The 11,967-nt window shown below is 41.4% G+C and overlaps 1 protein-coding gene across 2 annotated transcripts in view; it reads left to right on the forward strand.

The window, feature by feature from the left end:
* Positions 1-11,967, forward strand: part of LOC116722538 (phosphodiesterase 1A, calmodulin-dependent) — a 46,971-nt gene that overhangs the window by 29,065 nt on the left and 5,939 nt on the right. For both annotated transcript variants that reach the window (XM_032566694.1, XM_032566693.1), the window contains 10 exons: positions 2,417-2,483; positions 4,600-4,716; positions 5,125-5,265; positions 5,479-5,579; positions 5,805-5,930; positions 6,752-6,853; positions 7,913-8,033; positions 9,113-9,194; positions 9,308-9,428; positions 11,064-11,248. In XM_032566694.1, coding sequence (XP_032422585.1) covers positions 2,417-2,483; positions 4,600-4,716; positions 5,125-5,265; positions 5,479-5,579; positions 5,805-5,930; positions 6,752-6,853; positions 7,913-8,033; positions 9,113-9,194; positions 9,308-9,428; positions 11,064-11,248 — 1,163 coding nt within the window. The remainder of the gene's footprint in view (positions 1-2,416; positions 2,484-4,599; positions 4,717-5,124; positions 5,266-5,478; positions 5,580-5,804; positions 5,931-6,751; positions 6,854-7,912; positions 8,034-9,112; positions 9,195-9,307; positions 9,429-11,063; positions 11,249-11,967) is intronic.

The following is an 11,967-nucleotide window of genomic DNA, read 5'->3' on the forward strand; positions in this document are numbered from 1 at the left end:
AAATTTAAACAAATTTTCATCCCCAATTGACATGCACTTTTCCATGATTTGTTTGAAAAGGAGCAAGAAGAAGATATAAGATCTTATGATTTCCTGGCCAGCTCATACTCATCAACTTATGAAAATGTCAATCTCCAAACATCAGAAAAACTTAAATTATTTCCACATTACATACTTAAATCTCACATTTTATACATTTTTAATATCATCAATAGTATTTTTGGTCTTTGAAACACTCATCTTATACAACATATTTCCCAATAAGCTCATTTTAAAATAGTTTTTTAAGATGGTTTATAACAATACTACTACTACTAATAATAATAATTTATTTTGGGAAAGTACATTCTCTCTCTCTCTCCAAAAAATTCCAAACAAATGTCTTGCATAACATAACATTTGAAGAGAAATATTGTACTGTTTTCATATTAAAAGTTTGTGTCACAGGATTGTTTAATCTAATACTCCTCAACATTGTGCTAAAGTGAACATCATCATCATTGTTTAGCTCTAGCTCTGTTACCACTGCTAAGCTGCTTACTTCAACAAGTTCCTAAGACATCAAGTTCTCTAATGAAAGTTACTTTTGTACGGTTTTGTTTCCACCCAACACCCTTTGTCACCGGCTCATCAATATCATATTTTAAAATATATCTAGCGTCAAAGACACTAAATAGTTCTGTAATCTTATGCATACATTGGATATAAAAACGTGAGAAGCAGTGAAGGTGAGAAACAGACATGTGAAACTGTGAAAAGTCTTTGGGTAAGAAATAACTAGAGGTGCTAACACATTAAAGCAACACTTTAGAAAACAACAGGGTGAAGCCAGATGAGCTTTTCCTTTTTGTTTTTATTCTTTTACAGGTTACGGTAACAAATATTCTTCATGCACCCCAGGAACTTTGTTGCCTTTTGTCACGTTGCAGCGACACACCTCAGTATGTTTCACGGGTATTTTTTATGACCGACTGAGGCAACAAATTGTTGGTAAATGTGAAGGGGAAGGAAAATGGTGCCAGCTTCGTAATCGTCTTTCGCAAACGAAAATCTGAAATGTATGCAGTAGCGTTAGTCAATAACTTTCAGATCCACTTCAAACTTTGATTTTCTTCAGTAGCTTCAGTCATCAACTCAGACTTCCCTGTTTGTGCTGGAGAACTGCAGTCCCACAGCATGATGCTGCTGTCACCGTGTTTCACAGAAGAAAAGGCGCTTTCAAAGTGGTCTGCGCCTGAATTCCCTTTCTAACAATAAAAGCAGTTTCTACCATGCATCTCCATCTTCAATAAGTTAAATTAACTGATATTTTACAATAATATTTATAAAAACAATTTATATATATGATTTAAAAATGTATTGGATTTCTTTTCTTTTTGTCCTTTTTTTTGGCCCCCATCTTTGAGAAAGTTGTGCAGAATTTGTGGGAAACTGCATATGTCATATTTGAATACATTTGCATGCCACACTTTTAAGATTTGTATTTGCAAGAAATAAAACGTGAAAACGAGGCATCCTTTTCCTCTCGCTTCACAAACATGTTCTGCTTAGTAATGATCTGTCTTCACAACAAGAGACGCCGGAGTCGATGGCTCTAACGTGACAAAATGTGAAAAGGTTTAAGGGGCATAAGAGCTTTTTGGAGGCACCGTAATTAGAGTTCCTGCGGTTCACCCTGAGAAAGTTTTCATTCAGCGTCAGCTTGTCGTCTTTAGTAGAAAAAAAACAACTTCTAGGAGTTGTCAAAAGTTGAAAGACATGCATTTATATGTAAAACAGAAAAAAAGAAAGACAGGTTTGATGTAAATGTAGAAGGTAAATTGCACCCTTTCGGACAAAATTACACTTCCAAATGTTCAGTCATTTCCACGTTGATCAGAAATCTGGAGCGCCCGCAGAGAGCAGAGGGAGCAGCAGCCTTAGATTTCCTTCAAAGTAAACATAGGCGAGCATCCGGGCTGACAGCAGATGTGATTAAGAGGTCGAACACGAAGCGTAATGACGTTAGCGCGCGCGCACTACAGGCGAACGGCACATGGGGAAACTTATGAGCTCCGATATCATTAGGTTGTAAATGAGTCGCAGTGAAAGAACGCAGTATCAGTTCATCTGCTGCAGCTTAATGACGCATGAAATCAAAAAATATCTGCTGCAGCCAGGCAGCGCTCGTTCGCCGGGCGTCTGTGTGTGTGTTTACGTGCATGTGTTTTGGAGCAGGGTTGCCGTGGCAACAAACAATCCATCCTGGTCTCAAACTGTGGAGGAGGACATCGGGAGGGGGTCTGTGTGAGAGGTGTTTATATGCATGCCACTGCCCATATTTATAAGTGTGAGATTGGTGTGTGATATTTTTATCTGTGTTTGTGTTTGTGTGTGTGTTGTGCGTGTGGGCGTGCGTGTGTGTGTGTGACAACAGGATGTACAGACGGACTTCTAACATGGCTGGGCTGACCTACCCTCCCACAGCTTTGACAGCTCTCAAGGTAAAAAAAAGAAAAAGAAAAGTAAATACTCTGTTCCAGGATGTGGGAGTTTCTTTTATTGATCCTTTGTTCAGGTAGAAGAGGGGAAAAAGTGAAAGTGACAAGCAGGAAATCGGTTCCACTTACTGCACAGAGCCAATACAAAAAAGGGATGGGGTAAATTAGAGACGAAGAAAAAGAAATTAAATGTTTAGGGAACTGACGCAGAAGAGGGGAAAACAGGAAATACAAGTCACAGGAGGAAACGTGAGAAAAAGGAGGAAGAAAATATAATTGAAAACATACAACAAAAGACCTTATTAGACTACAGAACTTTGAAAAAAGTATCACTATCCTTTGATCTTTGCTATGTTGCAATCCAACAAAACCAACAAAAAGTGCTTTACACCTGTTAAGACGAATAACAAAAAGATGCTTTTCATGGAAATCTAAAAAAGTGTGACTAGCAGACGTATTTGTCTCCCTTTACTGTGATGCAATGAACTGAAACGGTCACATCGAAGCCTCTCTTCTAACCTCATAAACCTCGTTCAAAACTTGTAACGAACGGGAGGAGAAGCACGGCGAGCGATAAAACACTGGTAAAGATTCCCAAAGGCCAAGATTAAAGTGCTCTGGAAGTGAAAGCTACCAAACGTCCAGATCAAGCTAGCGACAATGTGCCGACCCAGGAGCAGAGGAGCCCAGAGCGAACATGGACATCATTCAGGGATTTTGAGTTTAATTAAATCTTTGTCTATTTATTCTTTATTGTTGTTAGATTTATGTTTTGCAAGTTCCCCAGTACGTAGCCGTGTTTCCGTCGACCATATATCTGCACAGTTTGACATTTCAAAGATTAATTTGCGTAATTACGGAAAAACGCTTGTCAATAAAAAAGTTTTGCCGTTAGGATGAGGTGTTTGTTTTTTTGTCCATATCAAAATTTGTTTATTTCGCGAAACTGCATTGGAAACACTTTCTTTGCGTCACACGAGTCACATGATCCACAACCAGATGTTAACACTGATGCAAAACATGAAGAAGACGAAAACAGGAAGTAGTGGGAGGACGAAGTGACGTATCACGTGGAGAAACGTCATTTACGTGTGATTTTAATTGCGTTTCTGATTTAATGAAAACACTGCAATTGCAAAATTGTGTGCAGTTTTTAACGGGCGATTTCAATCTCTTAAGATGCTAACTTGTAAAAAGAATTTGGAAACTGTGTAAGAAGTTATTTTCTTTCAACTCCACAATTAAGTACCACTGTTGGCCTGTCACATAAAATCCCAGTAAAACATATTGAAATTTGTAACATGAAAAAAATGTGGTAAATATCACATTTAGATCAAAGGGTATGGATACACTTCTGCTGTAAAAAAAAAAATATCAGAAAACAAACAACTGGAGAAAGGAGGATGTGTAAAGACAAAAAAAAAACAGAATTTGTTTGCTGGGGTGGCGCAGGGGTTAAGCACAACCCACATATGGAGGTCTTAGTCCTCAACGGGGATATAGCTGGTTCGATTCCCAGCCTGCATGTCTACCCCTTCTCTCATTACCCACTTTCCTGTCACTTTCACTACCAAATGAAAGGCCACTAGAGCCAATTAAACCTTTAAAAAAGAAAAAGCATCATTTGCAAGAAGAATGGAAGGGAAATAACATCACTAAGAAACAGAACAAAGTGTGCAAGCAGGACGTTAGTTGGACCAAAGCAGCAGAAGAGTATAAAAAGAGAAATAATAGATGTGGAAGAGCTGGTAGAATTAGATCATGTAGATGTAGTGAGCGGTGTGTTTCCTGATAAATGTTCCTTCTCCAGGGCTTCCTGTGCAAACTTTAAAAAAAAAACGAAGAAGAATATTCAATTATCTCTCTAATTACTGTCCTTCGTTATTCTGGAGACCTGAAACTCATAAATCATGAGGGGACCAACTTCAAATATAATTGTGAGTTAATGAATAATTGCACTCATTAATTTAATTGCTGCTTTACCTCTTCTGAAGAAACACAGCGTACTGCCCCCTAGTGACGAATGGTGACATTACACTGAAAGAGCTCGGCTTTATTTTTCAGCTTTCTGTCATTTAGACGTTTCTTTTAAGGATTCCATTCATTTTGTTTTTTCCAGGAGGTGGATCAGTGGTCCTTTGACGTTTTTGCTTTCCACGAGGCCACTGGAGAACACGCCCTCAAATTCCTGGTGTATGACCTGCTGACCCGCTATGACCTCATCAACAGGTTCAGGGTACACGCATTTTGATCTCACTATTCGGGTGGATTCTGACCTTAGAGGAATGATCGTGAACCCGCGGTGGTGGAAGACGCTTCGGCATTACGTGTGGGAGCAGTCTTTCTCAAATGTGGAACACAATTCATTTGACTAAACTATTGGTCTAGGAATATGGATCATGTTGTACAGTAGATAAAAGCCATACAGACTCAGAGTGTAAATACAAAATGTCACTGCATGGCAGATGCTTCTACAGAGATTCGGAAACTTTGACAGGAACAATGAATGGATGATCGACCTTTAAAACAACTCAAAATCAGACGCATTGCTAGTGTCTCCACTGAATGTTTAGCTTTGAGGATTGGCACGGGGTTAGCAGTGCGTTGCTCATGCTAACGGTACTAGCCGGAGTCCTGTGTTCAGATCCCTGTGCAGGCTCTGGTGCAGTTTGTTGAGGCTCTGGAGAACGGCTACAGCAAACACAGGAACCCCTACCACAACCTGACCCACGCCGCCGACGTCACGCAGACCGCCCACTTCTTGATGCTACACACCGGACTGATGGTACCATACACTCACGCACACATTGATGTTGCCTGTTGCTCATGATTCTGCATGAAGCAACCAGTTTAAAGACTCTGAGCTTCTTAGGGTTAGAAGAATAAAACATTAGTGCAAACAGAAATGGCTTTGATGCTCATTACTCATAGGGCTTGTGAGCAGTAAGCCTTTACATTAACACACTCATTGTGTGTGTGTGTGTGTGTGTGTGTGTAGCACTGGCTAAGTGAGCTGGAGATCCTTGCCATGGTTTTTGCTGCGGCGATCCATGACTTTGAACACACGGGAACCACAAACAACTTCCACATCCACACCAGGTAACACACACGGCAACAACAGTGAAAAGAATAATTGGTTGTGTGTGTTGGAGTGCATCCTGGGCTCACAAACCTTTAAGACAGAAAAAAGAAACTAGAAGTTCATCAACTAGGAATCATCTGGATGTGTCGTCTCTTGATAACAGTCCCTGAAGTTGGAGCCAATTAGACAAGCGTGTTGCATTTGAGGTCTGTGAAATCTGAACAGTTTTATCCATTCGTCAGGTCGGAGGTCGCCATCCTGTACAATGACAGGTCGGTGCTGGAGAACCATCACGTCAGCGCCGCCTACAAGCTGATGGCCGAGGAGGATATGAACATCCTGGTCAACCTGAACAAAGAAGACTGGAGGTTCGCTCCGCCTCTTACTGACTAACATTCCTGCATTCAGTTCCTCCCAACCTTCAGCCTGACCAGCAGACATGCAACAGTTCATTTTATCACAGGCTCAAACTGAAACATCCACTAGGCTCATATGCTGCGTCATTAGGTGATCTTGCCGCTCAGTTATTCTGCATGTCTGCTGAAGCTCAAAACACTTTCTAGTTTTGACCAGCAAAACAAATTTTGTTGGTCCTCATAGAGAGAGAAGCCACTTGATAGAGTTTGGTCTGTTCTGACTTGTAAACAAGTCACAGCAACACAACGACTTTAGACGGCCGTCCGCCTAAACTCTAACCAAACGACACAAAGGAAAAAATACAGAATTCCTGACATGTTTCAAACCAGATTTCTCCAATTTAGACAGGAACGTTATCAAGAGCGAATCACCGTGTGGGAGCTGTTTCTTTGGTATTGTGTTTTACCGTTCTTTGTGTTTTCCTGCCACATCGACAGCAAAGTCGTCCACGGTAGAGGTAGAGGTGGTCGCTTCAACGGCCATTTCAGAGCTGTGTGCAACGTTTAAATGTATAATAGAATTTCACATTTAAAACTGTGGTCGCTGTTTCTGCTGTACCTTCACAGCTTTACCTGCACTTTGATGCTTTTTGTGGTGTCCAGGAAGTCAGGACCCGAGTTTGGGAATCAGGAGCTTTTGTTTTTGTTTTTGTTTCCAAAGGTTGTCTCAGCCAACCAAAAACTGATGAAAACGACATTCAAGCTCTTCCAGCGAATATGTCTCTGTCTAACAAACTGATCTGTAGGGATTCAACGTGTTGATTTTCCGGCAGGGAGCTGAGGGCTCTGGTGATAGAGATGGTGATGTCCACAGACATGTCCTGCCACTTCCAGCAGATCAAGACCATGAGGAACGCCCTGACACAGACAAACGGGTCAGTACATCACCAGACATTATGATTCTTTTTTTAAAGAATCTTCATGTTGAATTGTAGTTATAGATACATATAAAATTTCTTAATATTTTTTTTAAATCGATGACTGTGCATCATATTTTCACAATTTTTCATCAGTCAACCACAAGGGGGTGCTTCAGGTCTTTAGCTCCCTTACTTCTATAAGTGAAGCATAGAGGAAGTTGCAAGTATAAAGTATTTATTAGCACTATTTAACCGATGTGTTGCTAAAAGGTTGCAAACTATACTTTTGAAACTGCGTAAGCAAAAACATCCAATCGGATATTTGAAACTTAGGCCATAAAGGGGACAAAACAATGTGTGGGGCTACTAGTGAACACTGCACATTGGCTTTGAAACAAGCTTTTAGAAAAGGCCCACAGTTTTCCTCCTGCGTGGACAGGAAAATACTTTTCCTTTAGGACCCAATTCAGATTCATCAGCAGTCAAACTTCCAAATTTAGATCCTCCGTCGTGAGCGCCGCTTCCTGGAAGACGTGTGAGGCCGGTCCATCTGACGGACACGACCAGATCAACAGTGGGAGTTTGGTGCAACGGCCCAACATAAGGTCCTGCAGGCTGCTGGACCAGGACCAGATTGGCCCGTATGTCCCTGTAGGGGCTCCTCTCGGAGAGAGAGTTTCACAGGAATAGCGCTGAGTCCGACTGGTCCGGCTTCTGCCTCTCTCGCTCTCTCTCTTTCTCTCTCTCTCTCTCTGTTTGTCGTGCTGCAGAAGGTGCGGAGGGAGGCGGCTGTCACGCTCTTCACCTCACGCTTGGATGAGATTTTGGGGGAAGACGCTGTCATCAGCCTGTCAGCATGCTGATTCTGCCTGTGTTTCTGAGGCTGACTGTACTCTCTGTAAACAGCACTGAATATACAAAAGAAAACACCCGGCAGCTTTTACCTAGCATACGGCTGCCATGCCGACGATCTCTTTTTAGATTGATCTGTGGTTGAGGAATAAGAAAGCTATTTCTGGAATAGTTTGTGCTGCTTACGCTGCTACTAAATCTTTGTTGTTTGTCTGTCTCCAGTATAGACAAAGTGAAGGTTTTATCTCTGATGCTTCACGCAGCAGACATCAGTCATCCTGCCAAAGCCTGGCCGCTGCACTACCACTGGACTCACAGCCTGATGGAAGAGTTCTTCAGACAGGTGCACACCTCTATACTCGAATGTGTTTGATGTCTTGTTTCTCCTGAACCTGAGCTGCCAAGTTCTTGGCAGGACTTGAACATGTTTAGTCCTGAGGGCACGTAAATCCTGGCAGCCCGCCAGGCTTATAATACACTGGGAGAAACCCTGAGTGGCTGAGCTTGAATGGGCAGAATTAGAAAGTCTTGTTCCACAGGCAATACAATTACTCAACTCTAAACAGTGTGCCAGTGTTTTGGTGCTAAATTCACATCACTACCATCAAATTTTCACCAGATTAAGTTTGAAAAATTAAGCTGTCTACCAACTTTTTTTGAAGTTATTCCTTAAGTTTGCATTTCAGTTACATCATCATGCAGTATATCCAATTTAGTCTCAGTCATCTTATCTCCATTTATGTGTCTGTATTTTAACAAGGACAATGTTACAAAAAATCTTGATAAACCTCGTCACTCCGATGTTTTTATTTTTCCATTTCTAAAATAAAGTGAGAAATGAACTCTTAAGAACTCTCATGGCTTACTGTGTTGGAAAGGAGGCACCAACTGATTTTGCCTCCTTTGGTGCGTTCATACCAAACGGCTTTTGTGCATCGGGCGCGTCTGGTATACATTCAAAGTCTATGTGGAGGTGCGTCGAGGGCCCGTTGCGGTGCGATTGGAAGCGTTTGGAGCATTTGACGCGTCAGGCATGTCTAACGTGTCCTGCGTGTTTTACAAATAGGCTGGCAACAGAAAACAATGGCTAGAACGTCTGACGCACCCTCAACGCGCCTCCACATAGACTTTGAATGTAAATCAGACGTGTGAAGTGCTAGGTGTAGAGCTAAATGATAATCGTCTGCATTCAAAGTGCACACGCATCGAACTCGACGGGGCAGACGCATTTTTAACGCACCTAACACGTTTGGTGTGAACCTCAAAATTAGATACAGGAGGTTCAAAAGCTTCCTGCTTATGTCCTATTTCCATCGTTTATCAGGGTTGGTTTGAAATTGATTCAAAAAGCACACAGACAGGATTTGAGAGTGTAAAAAAAAAAAAAACCTCCTCAGCTTTCATATTTTGTTTCTTCTTTAGGGAGATAAGGAGGTGGAACTCGGTCTTCCTTTCTCTCCCCTCTGTGACCGCAAAGCCACCATGATCGCCCAGTCACAGATAGGTACCAACCTGATCCTGCTCCGTGCTTCGGTTTATCACATTTATAAAGAAATGCTGATGCTTCTCAAACTAACACCACTCGTTCGTTGAACCCATCTGCCTCTCTGGTTGTAGGTTTCATAGACTTTATCGTGGAGCCCACTTTCACTGTCCTGGTTGATACAACAGAGAAGGTGATCGGACCTCTCATAGATGAAGACAGGAAGGCCAAAGAGAGTGGCAACAGAAGGTCGAGGTAGTAACACCGTTTTCTTATTACTAATAATGAAGAACAGAGAATTATAACAGCAGAAAGCAGTAAACTGCACAGATTACACTTTTAATGAGACTGGAGAAGGTGCTGCTGGGGTCACATGCTTTGGTTTCTCCTGGTCTCAGTACCGTCCAGCTCCAGAGTAAAGATCTGGAAGATGAGGGTGGAGCTGAACCTGAGATCAGGGAAAACAGATTACCTCATCAAGACACCACACAGCTTCTCAGAGACTGTGATCAGCTCCACTGGTGCACCTCAGGGCAATGTACTTTAGCTACTCCTCTTTCCTTCCACACATCCGACTTTAGTTACAAAGGATCATAGACAGTAAGCGAAACATTTTTGGACACTGCTGCTTTGTTACGTAACAAGGATGGACATGAGATAAAGTTGTAGTGGGATGTGTGGATTGATTCAAGTCTGACCTCCTGCAGATAAACACCTCAAAAAACAGCCGCTGACTTTTGGATTGGAGGAGTCTGGATAAGTTACCGTGCTTTCAATCTGTAAGAGGTTTGGGTTGCATCTTGACAACCAAACTGACTGATTAGCAAGAACTAGGAGAGCATTAACCATTAAGAAGGGAGCGGCGGAGGACTGGACAGGCTGACCAGGACAGCAGTCTGCATGGCTGGTATGGAGATGAAATCCTTAACATCACTGGATTAGCAAAGGAGCAGGAGGGAACGGCTCAGAGGACCAGCAGCATCACTCTGACTCAGCACATGCAGAGGGAAACGTTCAGTCACTCAGAACCTCAACAGACAGAATAAGGAAGTCTTTTGTTCCACAGGAAATCCAATTACTTAACTCTAAACACTGTGCCAGCAGCTATCAGCTTCTCCCTTTTATTATTCGCTAAATAGGATGTTGTCTTAAGCTTACACAAGAACAACATTAGCATGTATGATTATATAAATCTCATTAAATCATATCTGCAATTTTTATTAGTATCAAATCTTTAACAATTATCTCTCTGAAGCATAAAATGTCTGAAATGAGAGAGAGCTATTAAGTGTTGTGTAAAATTGACTTTTTGGGGGGTTTTGAGTAAATAATTTCTTAATATTGATGAAAATGTACTAGCTGCATTGGTAGATTATTTCAGTGTATAACATGAGAAATAGGTCTTGTTGTAGGTGAAGTAATCTGTCAATGGAACAGGTGCTTTTTCATCAGTATTAATGAATTATTTACTCAAAACCCCAAAAAGTCAATTAACAAATATAGGAATTGTTAACCTAAAACAATCTCCTATCTCTTGCTGAGAAGTTACTTGGAAGTTAGTTTTGATTTATTTCAAGTGAAGATATTCACACTGGAAACTAGATAAAAATACTTGGTAAGATTTTGTGTTTTTACAGCGTAGCTTCATGAAAATACAGTTTTTTAGGACCAGAAGTAGCCCTCGTAATTCTCACAGTTGGTTTCAAGGCATCAGTACAATCAGTGATGTTCTCAATCATTAATCCAGTGCATCAGTCATGCATCTCAACATGCACATGAAAGCTATTTGTAAGATTTCCTCCGTGCCGACGTTCTCCTTAATGCTCTTAGTGGAGGTGAACGATTTGTCGGTACCTCGCTTATGCTCTGTACGACGCTGCTTTCATTCAGCCTGACAGGAAGCGGTTCAGTCACCGTGGAGTCGGTGCAAAGACACAGCAGTAATCGCCATGGAAACACCGACGACGGACAGATGAACTTTTCCCTGACAGCCATTGACCTGCCAGCTCTGAGGCACCACCTCTCCAGCGTCATCGCCAGCAACAAAGATCGATGGAAGGAGCTGTCTGTGCACGGTAAGAACAAACACTTGTTTTGTTTTGGCCTAAAACCTGATTGAAAACTACACAATGTTGCTTCTTTAATGATTGTTAGGGGAACAATAAAAAAGAAAATAAAAAATTAGATAAATAAAAAAAAATTATATATATATTTTTTACTCTAGACACGATCAGAACCGAAGTTCTGTTTAGCCAGGACATTTCATGGACATGTGAGGAACCACTTGGACATCCCCTTAGGCCCCTCCCACGGTTACTGTAGCAACCAAATCCACTTGTCAAATACCAATGTTATGAATAAAAAATATATCCAAGCATTGTTAAGGTAAAAATTACTGTGAGGTGTATTAATTTCATGCACAGAATATTATCAAAAATGCTTTCACTGGGTATCAATTGAGAATAATTTTGTAGGAAATTTCTCTTACTTTATTATCCATGTTTAGACGTTTACAGCGTGACTCTCAAACAATGTCAAACCAAGAAAAAAGGTTTGAACATCTCACAGAGCCCTGCTCAGTCAGTCATCTGAAAACGGAAAGAGCATTGAGTACTGGAGATATGACCATCTACCTGAACTGTTGGGCTTTGACGAGGAGAGCTTTAGTCAGAGAAGCAGCCAAGAGGTTCATGGTAACTGTGGAGGAGCTGCAGAGGTCCACCGCTTATGGAGAATCTGTCAACGGGTGTAGACCCTATAAATCTGGTTTCTGAGGAATATTTGAACAAATAAT

Source organism: Xiphophorus hellerii, chromosome 7 (genome assembly GCF_003331165.1).
Source record: "Xiphophorus hellerii strain 12219 chromosome 7, Xiphophorus_hellerii-4.1, whole genome shotgun sequence".
Classification (NCBI taxonomy): domain Eukaryota; kingdom Metazoa; phylum Chordata; class Actinopteri; order Cyprinodontiformes; family Poeciliidae; genus Xiphophorus; species Xiphophorus hellerii.